We start from the raw sequence: 22,860 nt of genomic DNA, 5'->3' as shown, positions 1-22,860 counted from the left end.
TTCTCTTTTTGTTTTATTTTTGATAAGACAACAAAGAAAACGAAGTATAAAATTCAATGAATTACGCCGAGGAGTATCTGGAATATTATCAACGACCAAAAAACAGAAGAAAACTTAAAAGAAAGAAAATTTAAAAAAATATAAATTATCTCATACAGGGTCTTCAATATTTTTAAATGGATTTTTACTTATCAAAATTCCACAAAAAACTTTATTTAATACAATTTTTGTTTTGCAAAATATTTATTTATACGAATTTTTTATTTACAGAAAATTTAAAACGCCGAATTTTCATTTGTCCGAAACTGCAAATGTCCGAACAAACATAACCTTAAAAAAAACATTTAAGCGCGAATTTAAAAATTAAACCAATCAAAATTTTTTTTTGATATATTTTAATTGGTTAATTTTAAAATTCGCGCCAAATACTTTCTATCGATAGTATTTCAAACATTTGCAATTTTGGATTAGAATATATTTTTCAAAATATTGAAGTCCTTTTTTCGGAATTTTGTAACAAAAATTATAAAAATTAAAGCAAAAACGCCGTCAATTTAATTTCTGCTCTATAACTTTTTGTAGAAATATGGCAAAAATGGCGCTATTTTAATTTCTGCTCTAGTTTTTCGTAGAAATACAACAAAAAAAGCGTCTTTTTAATTTCTGATTGAGTTTTTAGTGAAAATATGGCAGAAATTAAAATGGCGCCCTCTTCTTGGCTCTATTTTCACGAAAAACTAGAACAGAAATTAAAAAGCCGACGTTTTTGTTTTTAGTTAAAAAAGGGCAAAAACAGCGCCTATTTAATTTCTGTCATATAGTTCTACAGAAAATGTAGAACAGAAATTAAAATTGCACCGTTTTTGCTCTATATTTACGAAAAAAAGTAGAGCAGAATTTAAAATTGCTACGTTTTTGCTATATTCTTACGTAAAAATAGGACAAAAACGGCGCCAATTTAATTTCTGCTCTAATTTTAAGTAGAAAATAAAGCTAAAAACTGCGTAATTTTAATTTCTGCTTCAGTTTTTAGTAAAAAATAATAGGGCAGAAATTAAAATGGCGCATTTTTTAGCTCTATTTTCACGAAAAACTACAGCAGAAATTAAAAAGCCGACGTTTTTGTTTTAGTTTTTAGTAAAAATAGGGCAAAAACAACGCCTATTTAATTTCTGTCATATAGTTCTACTGAAATATTAGAGCAGAAATTAAAAAGCCGACGTTTTGGTTTTACGCAAATGTAGGACAAAAACGGCCCCAATTTTATTTCTGCTCTAATTTTACGTAGAAATATAGCAAAAACTGCGTAATTTTAATTTTTGCTTCAGTTTTTAGTAGAAAATAATAGGGCAGAAATTAAAATGGCGCTGTTTTTAGTTCTATTTTCACGAAAAACAAAAGCAGAAATTAAAAAGCCGACGTTTTTGTTTTAGTTTTTAGTAAAAATAGGGCAAAAACAGCGCCTATTAAATTTCTGTCGCATATAGTTCTACCGAGAATGTAGAGCAGAAATTAAAATTGCACCGTTTCTGCCCTATTATTTTTTATTAAAAACTGAAGCAGAAATTAAAATTGCGCTGTTTTTGCTCTATTTTTTAACGTAAAACTAGATCAGAAATTAAAACGGCGCTGTTTTTTTCTTTATTTTTTCTTAAAACAAGAGCAGAAATTAAAAAGCCGACGTTTTTGTTTTACGCAAATATAGGACAAAAACGGACCCAATTTTATTTCTGCTATAGTTTTATGGAAAAAGTAAAGCAGAAATTTAAATAGCGACGTTTTTGCTCTAATTTTACGTAGAAATATAGCAAAAACTGCGTAATTTTAATTTCTGCTTCAGTTTTTAGTAAAAAATAATAGGGCAGAAATTAAAATGGCTCCGTTTTTAGCTTTATTTTCACGAAAAACTAAAGCAGAAATTAAAAAGCCGACGTTTTTGTTTTACGCAAATATAGGACAAAAACGGCCCCAATTTTATTTCTGCTATAGTTTTATGGAAAAAGTAAAGCAGAAATTTAAATCGCGACGTTTTTGCTCTATTTTTACATAAAAATAGGACAAAAACGGCGCCAATTTAATTTCTGCTCTAATTTTACGTAGAAATATAGCAAAAACTGCGTAATTTTAATTTCTGCTTCAGTTTTTAATAAAAAATAATAGGGCAGAAATTAAAATGGCTCCGTTTTTAGCATTACTTTCACGAAAAATGAAAGCAGAAATTAAAAAGCCGACGTTTTTTTTTTAGTTTTTAGTAAAAATAGGGAAAAAACAGCGCCTATTAAATTTCTGTCATATAGTTTTACCGAAAAAGTAAAGCAGAAATTAAAATTGCACCGTTTTTGCTCTTTTTTGTCCTTAAAAAAATGGCAAAAACGCTTCCATTCTATTTTGTGCTGTAATTTTTTGTCAAAATAGGGCAAAAACGACGCCATTTTAATTTCTGCTCTAGTTTTACATAAAAATAGAGCAATACATCGTAAATATTAAGTTACCGTATTTAATAATATGTCAAGGAAACCTTTTAAGGACATCATGGTAAGTAAGGGAATATTGTTCATTCATAATTGGAGGAGCTTATAGCACAAGTGGTTTTTAATTTGAATGAGAGTAAAAAAAAAAATTGTTTAAAAAAAAAATTCTGTATTCTGTAAAATAAATATTGTTATTAAAAAATAGATTAAAAAAAAATTGTATCAAATACTAAAATTTGAAAAACGAAAATTAGTCAAAAAAAAATTATACCGAATAAAATTTGAAATGATAATTTAACTAATGATCATTATTTGGGAAATTCATAAGAAAAGAGTATATTTTCACGAAAGAAGCAAAAAAATAAAAAATAAAAAAAAAACTTAAAAATTACCATTTAAATTTATTTACTTCGTGGAATAAATAAACATAAGTTTATACAACCTTTTGATAAGATTTCTAACCCTTTTTTTATGTAAGAAAACTTTTCATATCGATCTAAGTTAAACGCACGTAGTTTTCTATTAAAATTCCAGAAGAATTGAAACTTGGTGGTAGGAGCTATAGTTCACTGAGCTTTTCAAATAAAAACGCGCGTATATACTCTCCTTTTTAAATGTAGGTCGTCCGTAAATTCATTATAAACGCAAATTTTTAAGTATAAATTAAAAAGTTTTGTGTATAAATAAAAAAGAAATATGTATAATATTTCTCAGAATATTAAATGCTCAAAATATATGAAAAAAATTACTCAAATTGTTGAAAAGATAAATGTCTTCTAAAAAAAACGGAAGAGGCAAAATGCAGCTGTACATATAGTGCGCGTAACAAAGCAAAATTGGTAATCGATAGATTTCATGTGGCTCCCTTAGCTCAATTACTTCTTATTCTTCCTGTATATAGAAACCTATAAATTTAATTCGTCTTCTCGAGATAGCAGGTGTTGAATCCTGTCTTTGAATCAGAGACATCTGTCCCTAACAAATTCAACTTGAAAATCTACAAGTCTCAACTTAACATAATTCAATTTCTTTCGCAATTCCAGTCACGAAATTTTACATTTTAAAAAAATGCACACGAATAAGATTCGAGTAGTGAAATTCATTATTTTTTATCAGCATCGAAAGGATCTTTGGAAATATCCTATTTGCAGCGCATGAATTAACCTATAAAAATTATCAATTAAAATTTTTATTTTAACGAATTTTAATAAAATTATTTTTTTTAAGAATTTTCATTTATTGAATTATGACAGAATCTTTTTTTTAAACGAATTTTTATTTAACAAAATTTTTAGTTACCGAATTTTTATTTAACAAAATTATTATTTTACAGAATTTTTCTTTACCAACTTTTTATTAAAAAACAATTATGCTAGTTCAACTGAATATTAATTTAGAAAAATATTAATAGAACAAAATTTTAAGGGATTCGAATTTTTAAATGCCAGAATTTTCAATTCACCAAATCTTCATTAGTACGAATTTTTATTTGTCCAAATTTATATTTGATAGAATTCTTAAAATACTGAATTTTCATTTGTCCGAAATTGCAAATGACCGTACAAACATAACCTACAAAAAATTTTTAGCGCAAATTTTACAAATTAACCAATCACAATTTTCTTGATACTTTATAATTGGTTAATTTTTAAATTTGCGCTAAAAATTTTTTGTAGGTTATGTTTGTACGGTCATTTGCAATTTCGGATGAATGGAAATTCAGTATTTGTTATTTGATAAAATTCTTAAAATACTGAAGTTCCATTAGTCCGAAATTGCAAATGACCGTACAAACATAACCTACAAAAAAGTTTTAGCGCGAATTTTAAAATTAACCATAATTAGAATGTATCAAGAAAATTGTGATTGGTCAATTTTTGGAATACTAATTCAAAATGAAAATTGAAAAATAAAATCTAATAAAATTCTAATCGTAATTATTTTTTTATGGGAAATTCATGCGTCCCATTATTAACTATTTGACATTATTTATACCAAAAAAAATTCATCAAAAACAAATTTCAATTGTCATATATGGAAAATTTTAGCCGCATAAAAAGAAAACGAAGATCCTAATTAAAGCATCAACAATTTTTGCGTAATGAATTACAGAAAATTGCTTCTGATCATTAGACAAGAATTATGAAAGTAAAATTCAAAGCAAGAATCGTAAAGAGTCTTATTAAAACTGGAGAAAAACGGGACCGAAAAGCTTCGGGAGCGACGGGTGTAATTGCTGAGAAAATCGTCGTCTGCGGTGAAGCGAAATTATCGTTTAAAGAGAGGAAAAAATGAGTACTAAAACGCAACTTAATGTTAAAAAAAAAAAAAATTTGCGGTTGAAGACGAAAGGTAAACTTTTCATTCCACGAAGGTGAACTTTGAATATGGTCTTATATATATTGGAGCGAAGGAGAATGAGTCCGAGGAAAATTATTTCTCATTAGCGATTCATGTGGGGTAGGTTATTTCTCAGTTTCGCACAATCGAGGGTAGAGACTACTACTACTACTACCTATCGTCGATCGAATTAAATTACAGATCGATTTCAACGCGATGATTCGTGGGGAGTTGCTTGAGAAACTCCCTCGAGCATCTAACTAATTTGCCGCAATGTTTACTATCTACGCAAACTGGATACTACTCTAAACCCCAACGTCCACCTTTGAACCAAACTCCTGCAGACTCAATCTCGAGTGCATTAATAACAGCTTTCCAAACTGACTGCAATTTCCAAAATTAGTAAAACGTAATAATTTCTTTTGCCTCTGGATATAAAGAAAAATGAAGTAAATTCGACTGCGATAGAGAAAAATATATCATTCAAGCGAATATTTAACTTCTGCAAACATAATTTTCATCAAATTGGCAATATTTTTTTTTTTTAGTGTTATATTTATCTTTCATTTCAGTATTTATTTATAAATACTATTTACGAATGGCAAAATAATATTTTAGTATATACCAGTTATACGCAATTTATTTTCCCAAATCTTATACACTAAAATTCTATAATTAATGGCAAATTTTTATCTTCTCATCAGAATTTATTTATCTAAAACTGTAATAATTACAATTTAAGAGATTTTTATGTTCTACTTTGTTCTAAATTTAAATCAAAAATCCAAATTTTAAACACAAATTTTTTTTTAGAGTTCAAAATAGTCTCTACTAACCGAAAGAAAATTTAAAGGTTCCTTACAAAAGAAATTGTCCTTAGCATTGAATATCTCAGTTAAAAAAACTTTCTAGTTTTCTCAATTATTTAGCAGAATTTTGAATTTTGAATTATCTGAATTATCTTAAATTATTTCAAGTATCTTGAATTATACCTAAAGTATCTTGAAGTACTCTAAATTATCTCAATATATAGATTACAATATCTAAAATTTCCTAAATAATCTTCAAATATTTTGAATTATATCTGAAATATTCTGAATTGTTTTGAAATATTCTGTATTATCTTAAGTATCTTCAGAAACTCAAAATTATCTTAAAATAGGTTAAAATATCTAAAATTTTCTAAATTATAACTTATACTTTAAATTATCTAAAGTTAAAAATTTCTGTAATTTCCTAAATTATCTAAAGTATTCTGAACTATCTGAAGTATAGTAAATTATCTTGAAATATCCTGTATTACACCCAAAGAAATGTTTTATTTGAACAAAATATAATATAAATATCCTAAATTATCTGAAGTTCAGTCAATTATCTTGAAATATCCTGTATTATCAGAAGTATCTTCAAGTACTCTAAATTAACTTAAAATAGATTAAAATATCTGACATTTCCCGAATTATCTGAAGTATCGTGAAAATCTGAATACTCTAAGTTATCCTAAAGTAGATTATAATATCTAAAATTTCCTAAATTGTCTTGAAGTACTTTGAATTATCTGAAGTTTAGTAAATTATTTTGAAATATCCTGTAATATCTAAATTATCTTTAAGTACTCTAAATTATCTTAAATAGTCTAAAATATCTGAAATTTTCTGAATAATTTTCAGGTATTTTGAATTATCTGAAGTTTAGTAAATTATCTTAAAATCTTCTGTATTATCTGAAGTATCTTGAAGTACTCTAAATTATTGTAAAACAGATTAAAATATCTAAATTTTTCGAATTATCTTAAAGTACTTTAAATTATCTGAAGTTCAGTCAATTATATTAAAGTACTCTAAGTTATCTGAAAGTAAATTTTAATTTTAGAAATTTCTTTAATTGATTTGAAGTTATTTAAATTATCTGAAGTATAGTAAATTATCTTGAAATATCCTGTATTATCTGAAGTATCTTGAAGTACTTTAAAATAGATTAAAATCTTTTTAATTTCCTGAATTATCTAGCAGCATTTGAAATTATCTGAAGTTCAGTCAATTATCTTGTAACATACTGTATTATCTGAAGTACCTCGAAATGCTTTAAATTATGTTAAAGTAGATTAAAATATCTGATATTTTCCGAATTATCTGAAGTATCGCGAAAATATGAACTATTCTAAATTATCCTAGAGTAGATTATAATATCTACAATTTCCTTAATTGTCTTAAAGTATTTTTAATTATCTGAAGTTTAGTAAATTATCTTGAAATATTCTGTAATATCTAAATTATCTTTAAGTACTCTATATTATTTTAAATAGTCTCTAAATCTGAATTAGTAAAAATGTTTACTAATTTAAATTAGTGACTCACTTTTTGCTTTAGAATTAGTTAAATTTTACTAATTGATAGTAAAAGTTACTAATAATTAGTAAAATTTTACTAATTGAGAAGCAAAAAGTGAGTCACTAAGTCAAATTAGTAAACTTTTTTACTAATTCAGATTTAGAGAGTAATCTAAAATATCTGAAATTTTCTGAATAATCTTGAGGTATTTTAAATTATCTGAAGTTTAGTAAATTATCTTAAAATCTTCTGTATTATCTGAAGTATCTTGAAGTACTCTAAATTATTGTAAAATAGATTAAAATATCTAAAAATTTTCCGAATTATCTTAAAGTACTTTAAATTATCTGAAGTTCAGTCAATTATCTTAAAGTTCTCTAAGTTATCTGAAAGTAAATTGTAATTTTAGAAATTTTTTTAATTGATTTGAAGTAATTTAAATTATCTGAAGTATAGTAAATTATCTTGAAATATCCTTTATTATCTGAAGTATTTTGAAGTACTCTAAATTAACTTAAAATAGATTAAAATATTTCAAATTTAACGAAACATTTTCGTTATGCCAACAAAAAACACTCAACCAAATATTTTTGTTGACTCAAACAATAGTTTGGTTGCTTAAATACCAACCAAATTTTGTTTGCTTTGACTAAACATTTTTCTCAATATGTATGAAATTATATATAATATTTTTCATAAAATATTTAAAAATTCTATTCGAATTAGCAAATGTCGAAAAGTAAATTTTGAAAGTCCAAAGCCACAATTAATTGTACCTCTCAAAGATAATAGAATGGGAAAGAATTTATAACGGAAATTGAATGGTATTTGACAATTATTACATTACCACTAATTTGATAGCAATAATAGTCTTATAACAACGGCAACTACAAGTGACAACAGCATGAATGCGGTTACAGTAGCTTTGTCAGCAGTGATCGCGGTCACTACTCGTTGACCATCGCACACTCGAGCTAGAGAGAGAGAGAGAGGAGAGAGGAAGGAGTACATCCGCGTCCTCGGATGGGCCATTGTGGCCCCACTCTCAAACACGTTCACTTCCGGTACTCGAACCTAAATTTAGGCTGCACGCAAATTGGGCTATCAACAGTCGAGAGAGAGAGAGATAAATAGATAGAGAAAGAGAGAGAGAGAGAGACAGGCTGCCGTGACGCATTCACCCTCGCCGATCCCAGACCTGCCTCAACTCTTTTTCCCTTGGTCTCTCCCCTCGCTCTCTTTTTCTCAGCCTCTTACCCCTCGCTTCTCTCTCGAGACACACATCCCCCTTTACTCTCTCTCGCTCACGGTACGTGCCGTCTGGCCCCGCTACTCTTTCTCTCTCCACCTCCTTTAACTTTATTCCCCTCTCTCGTCCCTTTCGCCCTCGTCACGGCCCTACCACGGGGTGAATGAACCCACTAAATGACGGCCATGAAAACAGCCGAAGCTCGGGATATAGGCGCAACCAAACAAGTCCATTTCTCTCTTTATCTAACCTTCTCACTTTCTCTTTCTTTCTCATGTATTATCGCAAAAATAAAAAAATCCAAGGCAGATGCCATCGAACCCGACGAAAAAGTCAAGGTAATCGGTTCTTCTACATCTCCCCCATTCTTCCAATTACCCCTCCAATAAGAAGAAAAAGTACTCCAAGAGGTGCATTTTCGACAGATGCATATAACAATTATAAAAGAGGGAACAGAAATTGCGGGGCAACATTCTTTCGTCGAAATGTTAATTGAGGGGTCAATGCTCCAGTGAGCCGACAATTAAGCGCATTGAAAGGGCATGTGAGGCTCAGTTTTGTTACTGACCTATGATGAGATATACATATATGTATATATATATAGTGAGAGTATATACACTCTCGAATAATGTATTTAAAATGCCATATATAATATTTGATATTACTTCTTTTTTCATTTCAATTTTATAATTTCATTATTTTACTTTCAATTTTCATCAAAATTATATATGACAGAAAAATTTTATTTTCATTTAATCAAATCTCTTGAAAATTTCATATACAAGGAATATATATATATATGAAATATTTAGGTTTATTACAAAAAAAATCATTCTAAAATTAAGAATATATATATACGGGGCGAATGATTATCCCATAAAAATCATTAGTTAGAATTTTCATTTTCAACAATTTTATTAGATACATGTAATTATTTTTTAGACGAATTTTTATTTTGTAGAATTCTTAAAACGCCGAATTTTTATTTGTCCGCAATTAAAAATGTCCGAACAAACAATCGACAAAAAGATTTCGGTGCGAAATTTAAAATCCAACAATTACGATTTTCTTGACAACTTTTGATTGGTGAGTTTTAAACATCGCGCCGAAATCTTTCTGTCGATTCTTTGTTCGGCCATTTGCAATTTCGGACAAATAAAAATTCGGCTTTTTAAGAATTCTACGAAATAAAAATTCAATACATTTTTAAGAATTCTGTTAAGTATAGAAATTTTTTTAAAAACAAATTCTGTCAAATAGTAGTTCGATAAATAAAAATTCGTCTAAAAAATAATTATATCCAATTAAAAATTCTTTAAAATGTAAATGTAATGAAATATAATGTAACTTCTATTAAATTATCCTAAAATATCTTCAAGTACAGAAAATTATATCAAAATATTTGAAGTATCTGAAATATTTTCAATATTCTGAAGTATATCCTAAATATAATCTGAAATAACGTAAAATACTCAAGTACCTACAAGTACTCCGAACTTAAAAAATTTCGAAATATTCTGAATTATATTATTTTCAATTATTAGAAGTATCCTAAATTATCTAACGTGTCGTTAATTATTTTAAAATATCCTGTATTATCTGAAGTATCTTAAAGTACTTTAATTTGTCTTAAAATATAGATTAAAATAACTGAAATTCACGAATTATCTTGAAGTACTTTAAATTATCTGAAATTCAGTCAATTATCTTGAAATATCATGTATTATCTGAATTATCTTAAAGTACCCTAAATTATCTTAAAATAGATTAAAATATTTTAAATTTCCTGAATTATCTAGCAGTATTTTAAATTATCTGAAATATCCTGAATTATCGGAACTTCAGTCAATTATCTTGATATATCCTGTATAATCTGAATTATCTTGAAGTACTCTAAATTATATTAAATTAGACTAAAATATCTGAAATTTTCTGAATAATCTTGAGGTATTTTAAATTATCTAAAGTTTAGTAAATTATCTTGAAACATCCTGTATTATCTGAATTATCTTAAAGTACTCTATATTATCTTAAAATAGATTAAAATATTTTAAATTTCCTGAATTATCTAGCAGTATTTTAAATTTTCTGAAATATCCTGAATTATCTAAACTTCAGTCAATTATCTTGATATATCCTGTATTATCTGAATTATCTTGAAGTACTCTAAATTATATTAAATTAGACTAAAATATCTGAAATCTTCTGAATAATCTTGAGGTATTTTAAATTATCTAAAGTTTAGTAAATTATCTTGAAACATCCTGTATTATCTGAATTATCTTAAAGTACTCTATATTATCTTAAAATAGATTAAAATATTTTAAATTTCCTGAATTATCTAGCAGTATTTTAAATTATCTAAAATATCCTGAATTATCTGAACTTCAATCAATTATCTTGATATATCCTGTATTATCTGAATTATCTTGAAGTACTTTAAATTATATTAAATTAGACTAAAATATCTGAAATTTTCTGAATAATCTTGATGTATTTTAAATTATCTAAAGTTTAGTAAATTATCTTTAAACATCCTGTAGTATCTGAATTATTTTGAAGTTCTCTAAATTATCTTTAAATAGATTAAAATATCTCAAATTTTCTGAATTATCTGAAGTATAGTCAATTATCTTGAAACATCCTGCATTATCTGAATTATCTTGAAGGACTCAAAATTATCTTAAAATAGATTAAAATATCTCAAATTTTCTGAATTATCTGCAACAATCAGAAATCTGAATTATCTCAAAAAATATTCTGAATTATCTGACTTTTTTTTCGCCAATAAATTGCTTACTTATTAATTAAATAATAAAAATATTTTCAAAAACTTACAATAAAACTTTTTACTCTCTTTTATGATTATCTAAAATGTTTAGAATGAAAGTTTAGTTAATTTAATTTATTTTCAGGATGTACCTGATGGAAGAAGAAAAATAGTGTCCATTCACTGATGAAAAAATAAATACAGCTTTAATTCCACCAGAGACAATGGCGTATGTGCTTCAAAGAAAAAAACACACTTTATACCCAACCAATTTATTGGATCGCGTTTCACAGACAAACAAAATTAATGAATTATCCAAATTTTTTTTTCCATATAACACTATAAGTGATTAACTGTATTTATTTTTATGTGTGTTTTTTTAATATTTTTATTTAATTTTTGAAAATTAAATAAACGTTTATTTGCGGTTCTCAATTCAATTCTTTTTTTCATTCAACTTTATAAAAATAAACCAAACGTTTATTTAAATTAAATAAATATTTATTTGAAACAAATAAATGTTGTTTAAAATAATCGAAAATTGGTTTTAATACCAAAAAAAAAAATTGACATATTGGACGGAATTAATTTCTTTTGATGAATAATTTTTTCATGCAAAAATTCAATAAGAAACTCACCAGTATAGAAGTCGATTTCCCTCGTCAAGAAGAATGATGAATAATTTCTGAAAAATACAAGAAAAATATTTATTATTAATAATTATACGAGTGCGTATGTGAAAAACATAAAAACTATAGACATTGCATTTCTTTTTCCCGCGCCAATTTACTTGAAAAAAAATAATAATAAAAATTAATTTCGTATGCCTGACGATTCACGCATTTATTATATAAAATATTGAAAATAATAAAGATTATTTTCTAAAAAGAAGGCTTTATGAGAAATACATAATATACATAAGACATTATCTTAGATTCAAGGAAATTCTGCATCTGAAACTGATAGCAAATTTGTTATATAAAATACGACCCATCTGTCAAATACACAATTTTATATGAAAAAAATCAAAAAAAAAAAACTTCTTTTATTATCAAGATATCAATATCTTTTCTATTTATTGTAGTGTAGAATTATACTGAATTATTGGAGTTATGAAGTCGTATTATATTTCACCAGATAAAGAAATACAAGAAATATTTTCAATTCCAATGAAATTTTTCAATCATATTAAAATTATTCAAAAAATTAATTACTATGTGAAGAAGCATTGCTTCATGTGAAACTAAATTAAATAAATCGTTTCTCTTAATATAAATTCCACTTGTAATAAACGATTCCAAGTTCCACTGAAGTAGCGCATTTTGAAGCAATAAATTACAAAAGAATAACTCAATTTCATAAAACTTAAATAAGACTACACTACTGCAAATGCAATTTACCTCGAGAATTAAAAGTGGTTCAGATTAATATTATTTATTTCTATTTTATCAAAATGACATAATTTAAGTCTCTCACAAAAAAATTCACACAATTTTTTAAAAATTTACTTCTTCTTATTAAGAAAGAGAAAAAAAAATACAAAGTTTTTAAGTGGCTCATTCATAATTTAATTGCATGTGAAATTTAAAGTTCGCAATTGACTATTAACCAGTATAGGTTATAATTATGCAGTGATTGTAAAAGTGTTGCTTTGGAATTAATGACCACTTGTTTCCGACATAATTTATTCAAAACTTACCATTGTTACTTTTAATAGATTTATCCTTTCTTGAAAATGATAAATAACTTTAATAAATTATGTATTTTGTCATTGTTAATAGAAATTTATATTCACTTATTTTAATCGTATATATAAAATTATATACACAAGGTGTTCAAAATGTAATTTATAAAACAGGTATGCAAAATTCGACATTTTTTGTAATTTTGATATCGGAGTGATTTTCAATGTATTTTTATCTGCTGAACACGATTCCGTGACCCAAAATTGCGTAGCACGTCAGCATTTTCAGAAAAGTGGGGATAAAACTCCAAAAATATCGTTTTTTCGGGTTTTATCTCCACTTTTTTCAAAATCCTCACGTGCTAAACAATTTTGGGACCCGGAATCGTGTTCAGCGGATAAAAATACATTGAAAACCATTCCCATATCGAAAATAGACAAAAAAAAATTTTTGTCCCCACTTTTTTCAAAATTTATTATACAGGCCTGCAAATTCGAATTTTTTTTGTATTTTTGATATAGGAGCGGTTTTCAATGTATTTTTGTTCGCTGAACACGAGCCCGGATCCTAAAATTGCGTAGCACGTCAGAATTTTCAGAAAAGTGGGGATAAAACTCCAAAAATACCGTTTTTTCGGGTTTTATCTCCACTTTTCTCAAAATCCTGACGTGCTAAACAATTTTGGGACCCGGAATCGTGTTCAGCGGATAAAAATACATTGAAAACCATTCCCATATAGAAAATAGACAAAAAAAAAATTTTTGTCCCCACTTTTTTCAAAATTTATTATACAGGCCTGCAAATTCGAATTTTTTTTGTATTTTTGATATAGGAGTGGATTTCAATGTATTTTTGTCCGCTGAACACGAGCCCGGATTCTAAAATTGCCTAGCATGTCAGCAATTTCAGAAAAGTGGGGATAAAACTCCAAAAATACCGTTTTTTCGGGTTTTATCTCCACTTTTCTCAAAATCCTGACGTACTAAACAATTATGGGACCCGGAATCGTGTTCAGCGGACAAAAATACATTGAAAACCACTCCTATATCAAAAATGCAACATAAAGTCGAATTTGCGGGCCTGTGTAATAAATACTTTTTGAACACATTTTGAATAAAGTGGGGGTAAAGACCCTAAAAAAAGTTTTTTGATTTTTTTTTATATGGGAATGATTTTCAATGTATTTTTGTCCGCTGAACACTATTCCGGGTCCCAAAATTATTTATCTCGTCAGGATTTTGAAAAAAGTAAGGTTAAAAATCCAATGACATTTTTTTGTGATCTTTACCCCAACTTTTCTCAAAACCCAGACAGGCTAGACAATTTTGGATGCCGGGATCGTGTTCAGCGGACAAAAATACATTGAAAACCATTCCGATATCGAAAATTCAAAAAAAATCGAATTTGCAGTCCTGTGTAATAAATATTTTTTGAACACATTTTGAAAAAAGTGGGGGTAAAGACCCGAAAAAAAATTTTTTGAATATTTTTGATATGGGAATGGTTTTCAATGTATTTTTGTCCGCTGAACACGATTTCGGGTCCCAAAATTGTTTAGCACGTCAGGATGTTGAAAAAAGTGGAGATAAAACACGAAAAAACGTGTTTTTGGAGTTTTATCCCCACTTTTCTCAAAATTCTGACGTGCTACGCAATTTTGGGACACGGAATCGTATTCAGCAGACAAAAATACATTTGAAAACCACTCTGATATCAAAACTACAAAAATCATGCAGGCCTGTGTTATTATTTCCAAAAAAAAAACTATTTTGAAAACGATAATAGAAATTAAAATATTAAAAAAATATTTAATGTAATTAATAAGGGCTAATTGATAAAGAAGTTTTAAAATAAGAATGATTCAATTTAAAATAAAAAAAAAATGACGACTTATAAAATTTGTATCCATTATTTTTTCTTCTTATTTTGTGAAACTTTCCGAAACCTTTTGTATATCAAGGAATATCAAAGACCGTTCGATAATCTGTCTATAGCATGCAGGAATCCATACCGTGAAGCCGATTACTTCGGAAGACGTCGGGCAGCCCCGGAAGCACGGGAGCGGAAGTTTGATTCTCAGGATTGATTCCGTATGCCACTAGACATACGCCCATCAACGACAAAACGAACACAAGCAAGAGTTAAATCGGATACGAAAGACACGTATTTCTGATTTAAAGTATCGCGTTTTAATGGTGCGAACAATATACCATGTAAGAATCATAAAACTGAAATTTTTATATATATTTGATTTCAAACCAAAAATTTAGTTTTTGAAATTAAATTAATTTTTTTAAATCCATTCTATACATATAATCAAATTCTTTATTTTTTTTAAAAGCTTTTTATATAAAAAAAATTTCTTTAATTTGTATTAAAAAAAGAAAATAATAATAACAAAGAAAGGCAACATTATTTTAGTTAATTTAGCATAAAATATTAAACGTGAAAAAAGTTTAATAAACGAAAATTATTTTCTTCTTTGTTTTATATAAATACAAGAGTTGAATGGATTAAAAAATCAATTATACGATTGTAACAACATTCTACATAAACCTTGGTATTTCAAATCATAAAACTTGTCCAAGTCCAGCATCTCTACAGTCCCTCCTTTCTATCTCACACATACACCTCTCTTTTCTTCCCCCCCTCTTTTCCACGCTTTTCTTTTTTTTTTACCTTTTCAATTGTTTTCGAATCAAGCAGTCATGGGAACGAGAGACTAGGAACAAAAGAAAAGGACGAAACGCCACGAACAGAATTCATCTGCTATTGAAAGCTATTTAGCTTAATAGAACGTAATGAGAAAATAAGGCGCAATAAATATCAAATTCTAAAAACCAGTATTTTCAATGAATTTAATAATAATAATAATAATAATAATAATAATTTTTTTAATATCACTGTAAAAAAGGGACTTAAATTTTAACTTCCAATCGGATTCTATAAAAATTCAATCTTTTTCGAGTTAAATCAAAACATTTGTGGGAAAATAATTTTAGGCACTATATTTCTTACTTTGGGATGTGTTTTTTAATTCTAAAAATTTTACCCTCATTCCAATTGATATAAACTAATTTTTTTACTGTATAACATATTAAACTAAAGTTCTATATACAGAAAGACAGAAAACAACGAAACTTTTATTTAGTAGAATTTCCATCCGGCAGAAGTATTATAACTTTCAGTTGGACAGAATTTTGTTTGGACCGAATTTTCGTTTAACAGAAATCTTATCTGAAAAAATTTGAGAATAGCAAAAATATCATTGAACAGAATATAAACCTGGCAGAAGTATTCGATAGCAAACTTTTCGATGAAACAGAACTTTCATTAAACAGAATTTGCATCTATCAGAAATACGATTTTAAAAAGAAATCGCACGAGGCAGAATTTTCATTTGACGTTCTGTCCAATAAAAGTTCTGCTACTGATATTCTGATATAAAAACATCTTTTAGTTAAAATACTAATATTCTGACTAATGAAAATTCGGTCAGGTGAAATTATTGTTAAATGATATTTCTGTCCAATGAAAGTTCTGACAAATTGATATTTTGTCAAATAAAAATTCTGTTAGATAAGATTCCTGCTAAATAAAAGTTCGCAGTTAGTCAAATTTCGAATGGAATTGGACAGAAATATCATTTAACAATAATTTCACCTGACCGAAGTTTCATTGGTCAGAATATTAGTATTTTAACTAAAAGATGTTTTTATATCAGAATATCAGTAGCAGAACTTTTATTGGACAGAACGTCAAATGAAAATTCTGCATGGTGCGATTTCTTTTTAAGATCGTATTTCTGATAGATGAAAATTCTGTTTAATGAAAGTTCTGTTTCATCGAAAAGTTTGCTATCGAATACTTCTGCCAGGTTTATATTCTGTTCAATGATATTTTTGCTATTCTCAAATTTTTTCAGATAAGATTTCTGTTAAACGAAGATTCGGCCCAAACAAAATTCTGTCCAACAGAAAGTGTAGTTATATAATACTTCTGCCGGATGAAAATTCTACTAAATAAAAGTTTCTGTCTAATTGAAAGTCCAACAAAAAGTATGCTAACAAATATTTCTGCCAGGCACATTCTGTCAGATCAGAATTTTGCTCTTATATTCTGTCAAATGAAAATTCTTTTCAAGTCAAAAAGGTGAAATTAAAACACAATTTTTAACGTTTCGACGGTACTCTACCATCCTCTTCAGAACGTTCAGAACGTTTCTAATAATTCTGTCGCATAGAACTTCTGTCAAATATAGAATTTCTGTTAAATAATTTTCTGTCACATGAACTTTCGGGGATTGTCATTATCTAAAAATCTCCATCTGAGAACATATAAAAAAAATTACATTATGCAAGAACTCGTTTAATTTCAAAATCAAAAAGAGGCTGAATCCATTATCACACGCAAGTACTCACGGAATCAACGCTGGAGAGAAAAAAAAGAGACAATATATATATATATAAAACCGAGAATGTAGATAGATGCAAAGGAGGGTTTTGCGGAAACAGAAAACCAGACCTAGAGACTTTTTGAGGCAACTTGCAGATTTAATTACGAAAGTTACGGGGTCGTAGCTCCACGCTTCCACGTTCTGCTTCGTAGGCAACAAACCCTCGCGAAGGGGGTGTATTTGAGGGGTAGCCAACGTGCCGTTGTGCACTTCCGAAAGCTCGCGGTATTTAAATCCCTCGTGTCGCTTCTTCCGCCCCTCAGCATATGTACCATACACACGCGTTTTGTTTAATTCCGTCGCAAATATTGTAACCAAGCGCGTACTGTATATATATGTAAAAAAACCAGTCCACACATTTGTTAAACATAACCAGACTCTACTAGATATATATATATATATATATATATATATGAATAATAGAGACAGGAGACACGCACCGAAACGGCCAAGACCACAAGCCATATAATATATATACAATTTGTCACCCAAGAAACGAGCAAAGAGTCAGGAAAAAAAAAATTATTTCAAAGGAAGACATTACACAGTCCAGTTTTAACGTCCCCTTGCTCGTAAACAGAATAGTTTCATTTGGAAGTTTAGAAGCCCCTTTTTATATGAAAAAATGAATTTTTTAATATCAAAGAGAGGCGATCTTTTATGGGCAACTTTATGCGATTCGCAAACTTAAATTGGAAGCAGCAGGGCTTTTAAAGTAGGAAAAAAAAGCGTGCGCGGAGATTCGTAAATCGACTATTAAAAATTGATCTTTTTCGAATAAAGGATTTTTTTAATCTATATCTGTCAAAATTAAATTTTAACTGCTTTGCGCACGCTCTTGTCGTTCGAAATTACGGCGTATATTTTTTTTCAATCAACATTTCGCCGGAAATATATATATATATATATATATATATATATATATATATATATTAGAGGTAGTAGAAAAATGTTAGCGGCAGAAAAATAGTTATCCGATTTTATTGGATGATATAAGAGAATAATTTTTTTTTGGAATTTATATTTGATTTGGAAATAGAGATCGGATTAATTTTAGATGTACAATTTTTAAAATAAAGCGCACAACTAATCCTAGAGATTATACTAATATAGTAATAGCTTTATTGCTAGCAGAATTGCGTGGTCAACCTTATCAAAAGCTTCGGCTAAATTAGTAAAAATTACAAATTTCGTGCGACAGAAAATGACAACAGTTTATCAGAAAGATTAGGTAACAGTTATTGTAGGATTCGAAGTTCCGGGCAATATACTTACTAAAACCATCGAACAATATAAATCCTATTCCACATTTAATTTAAGAATAATTTCTAACAAAATTTGGGTCCAAAGTGATTCCCAATTATTAAGTAGAAGATAAAACAGATTTAAAGGTTCCTGCAAAACAAACCTACTTCCGTACAATAAAATTTCTATGGAAAATAACATAATTATAATAATAATGTTATAATAATATAATAACATAATTATAATAATAATATTATAATAATATAATAACATAATTATACATAATATGTAATACTTAATTAATTAATATACAAGTTAAATAAATAAATAGATAAACATAAAGAAAAATAACTATCTGAATTAAATATTTGAAGCGATAAGTAATATGGTATATCCTTTATAAAACTCATAATTCCGTACCTGAAAAAAATGTCAACTTTAAGTTGCATTCTAATCAATGATATATTTGAATATTTTAATGTTAGTAAATTATTTTTTATAAAAAATTTTTTTGTTATAATATTTTATACAATAATTTATTAAATAAACTATTACAATTGGCAGTGAATACAAGGTTAACATTTATAATATTAATAGTATATTATAATATTTAATAAAATATAAATTTGTGGTTAAGTAAATAAAAAATATATGAAAAACTTATTTGATTTGCTTATAATTTTTTCAGCATATGATTTCGTACCATTCGATAGGTAATTTGTCAATTAATGAATTGTGTCACTTAGTGCAGGATTTTTTTAGTTAAAGAATTATCTTACACTTCAAATTATTTCGTTTAATAAAAAACTTTAAATATTATATTAAAATAATAATTAATAAATAAATTCTAAATAAATTCTTCACTTTAACTCACTAACTATCGACTGTAGGTTCCACTTCGTTCCTGGCAAATGCTAGAAAGCAACTGAAAACTTGAAGGTCTGCCTTAGGGAAATTTTTGAAAAAATACTAAACATTTAAAAACATTTTCTTCGTCTCTTTGCATCTTCAAAATTCACACATTTTCTATCTAAATAAATCTATAAGAAAAAAACAGGTACCGAAAAACTTATAAAATAGGACCTCTTACATCGAGAAACCCTTGACTGGTCATCCTAATGCAAACCAGATGTGGCAAACCTTTAAAAACGAAAAAATACTCCAATCTTTGCTTTAGAGTAAAAATATTTTGCAGTAGTATAATAAAAAATCTTTCTTCTTGTTATCAGTTATGTTTAGAAGTTCTTACTCAAAATATAATACTAAAATTTAAATAAAATACCGTAAATCTCAGTTTATTATGTATTATTTTATTTATTTGTGCCATTCTAATTTTTTACTTCTGTCATCTATGTGTTGTATCACCAATTAAGTATCCAAAAATTGAGAGACTGCAGTATTCATTTTATTTACTCCGGAAGATGTTCATACTTTTAAGAGACTTCTGAAGACCTTCGAAATTACTCTAAATACTTTGGTATACTTAGGAAACTAAGATAATCCATTTGAAGATTCAGCTTAGTTTACTCAGTGTACTGTCATAACCGTTTCTAATATTACTGAAGACGTTCAGGTATACATTGGAGATTATGTATACAAGTTAGAATACTATTTGGTATACTCTATATACTTTCAATACCTTTTGGAATACTATTTCGAATATTCCTATTACTGCGTATACTTATTCGAATACTATTCATTTTATCCCAGCTTCAAATAAAAATTCTGTGAGGCTAGGTAAGAATTGCAAAATTCTGTCCAACAGAAAATCTGCTACTTAAAATTTCTATCAAATGGAGGTTCAGTTAACATAAATATGAAACAGTCTTCCAAAAATTGATTCCTAATATCGAAATCGGATATTATTGGTACTCTCGATACTCTATTCGTACTCTATTGGTATACCAATAGTACCACTATAGTTTTGGATAGTTACCAATAGAGTACAAATAGTACCGAGATTACCAATAATATCCGATTTCGATATTAGGAATCAATTTTTGGAAGACTGTTTCATATTTATGTTAACCGAACCTCCATTCGATAGAAATTTTAAGTAGCAGATTTTCTGTTGGACACAATTTTCCAATTCTCACCTAGCCTCACAGAATTTTCATTTGAAAATATGAGAATATCAGGACTTTCATAACAAAGCCATTACTAAAATTATAAGTATTTATAGGTGAGATGGAATTGGAGAGATGGAATTTTAATATATTAAATCTTCGTCTCATTAAACAAAATCAATTTTTTCTTCATGCAGAGCATAATATAATTTGAAATCGAAGTATGCATAGAAATTTGAACATTATAAAGGATTATTGTGCATACATTATTAGCGCATGGATCCGGTCAAGCGCACGATTGTCTCATTGGTTACGAACCCCTCAAAAACTCACGCGTTGGGTTCTCCAGACATGTCTACTGGCTGCTGTCCCACGCACGTAATATGTATATACGCTTCCCCTTTCTCTATCTCTCTCTTTCTCTTCGCACAGCAGGTGTGATAACAAGCTCCACTCGCCTAGACATCGTTGGTTCTTCTATACGGAACATAATACACCTCTCGAGACGCGCAAGGGCCTTCTGAAGGCGTGAAAATTCAGAAGCGCATGTACATTACGCGTTGCAAATAAAAACACCTCGTCAATAATCACGTAACAGTGCGCGCATATATGATATGACACTCGCGCGTTATTCCTTTGATGTCAAAAAAAAGTGTCAAAGAAATGCCAGAGCAAAACAGAAGGGTTGGGAAATTAATTTATTCTCCACATCTTTCATATCCTTGGGCGATATAGATATACGGCACAACAGGGCTCTCTATCTCTGTCTTTCTCTCTTCACTGAATACATTAACTAATAAAACGAAAAAATAACCTTCATAAAGAAATTAAAATCCTCGATACAAAAATAAATGAATAGGAGGAGTGAAAATTGAGAATTAATAAATTTTAAAGAATAAAAATATCCGTTGCCAAATATTACGAACTTTTCGCAATATTTAAACATTTTGACTCTCTCATCGTACCACTGAAAAAAATTCCTAGACGATTTAGCTAGGCTCTTAGTCACGAGAGGAAGCCACTAAAAAATTAGTTACATTAACTAGGATGTTATCCCAACAAATTCCTTAGGAATCCTAGTTAATGTAACTGATTTTTAGTGGATTCCTCTTGTGACTAGGAGCCTAAATAAATCTTCTAGGCATTTTCTTCAGTGTCAAAAGTTGGTTCGGGAAAATTCATTTATCAGTACAAAAATCGGTGATTTGATTATGAGCGATTGCCATAATTTTATTCTCGAACATTTTAAATTTGGTTTAAAATATTTTATTTCTAGTTAAAATATAGTTTTGCTTTATGATTATAGGTTCGACTCAAAAGAAGGAAGTGTTGGTGGCAAATGGAGGAGGGCAAAGGGAGAAAGTCGTTAAAGAAGGCGATACTCGTCAAATCTCAATGCGGAGGAAAGAGTTCACCTGTTCTTATTAGTGGAAAGCATATATATATACACATATATATATACATGTAAGAGACGCGTGGGAAGCACCAGTGATTACCGTCTTGTCAGACTAGGAGATGTATCGACATATCGAACATCTTTCTTCGTCTGTCTTCCAGCACTCAAGTAATGACTGTTTTCTAACAATTTGCTGCAATTCGTTGTCAGTTCTCTTGCCAACAACTTATAATCAGACACGTCTCCAGCAAAATCTAGTTCAACACACACACACACAAGCAATTATATAATCATCATCATTACAATAAATTTTGCTAACAATGTACAATGGAGTACTAAATGCCAAAATATTGCAGCGAATTTTCAAAAATAAAAAATTTTGAATAAAGTACAATTGTTGCCGATATTTTACATATACTAATTTCGAATTATTCTGGACTTATTTACTGTTCTTGGATTTGTTTTTCATTTGGACTGATTGCTGACTAATAAAGATCATTTTCGGATTGTTTTCCTATAATTTCCGTCTAATTTCTACGGATTTAATTTACAATTAGTCCGAAATTTTAACTACAGATTTCAGGGGGTTTTAAAATCCACAATTTTATTGATAATTTTTGGTTGCACACTGTTTTCTTGAAAGGATCAAATTGCAACGAATTGATCCCAATATTTGGATCAAAATATATAATTGAATCCAAATATTGGGATCAATTCGTTGCAATTTGATCCTTTCAAGAAAACAGTGTGGTGATTTTTATAACTGAAATGTTTCTACTGGGTATAATCGGACATGTATGAAAGTACTATAAAATGACAATTCAGATAAGCCAAATTTCGGTCAATGTTTGG

General features: G+C 28.2%; 1 protein-coding gene across 1 annotated transcript in view; it reads left to right on the top strand.

Annotated features, from left to right (window-relative positions):
- Window positions 1–22,629, top strand: part of LOC127279242 (uncharacterized) — a 59,172-nt gene extending 36,543 nt beyond the window's left edge. The window contains exon 3 of the mRNA XM_051301479.1: window positions 21,919–22,629. Within this exon, the coding sequence (XP_051157436.1) occupies window positions 21,919–22,040 (122 nt within the window). The 3' untranslated portion in view covers window positions 22,041–22,629. The remainder of the gene's footprint in view (window positions 1–21,918) is intronic.
- The last annotated feature ends 231 nt before the right edge of the window (window positions 22,630–22,860 follow it).

Source organism: Leptopilina boulardi, unplaced genomic scaffold (genome assembly GCF_019393585.1).
Source record: "Leptopilina boulardi isolate dan_hultmark-lab unplaced genomic scaffold, ZJU_Lbou_2.1 LbouV2_214, whole genome shotgun sequence".
NCBI lineage: Eukaryota > Metazoa > Arthropoda > Insecta > Hymenoptera > Figitidae > Leptopilina > Leptopilina boulardi.
The sequence above is the reverse complement of the archived record's forward strand: the minus strand, read 5'-3'. Positions and strand labels throughout refer to the sequence as shown.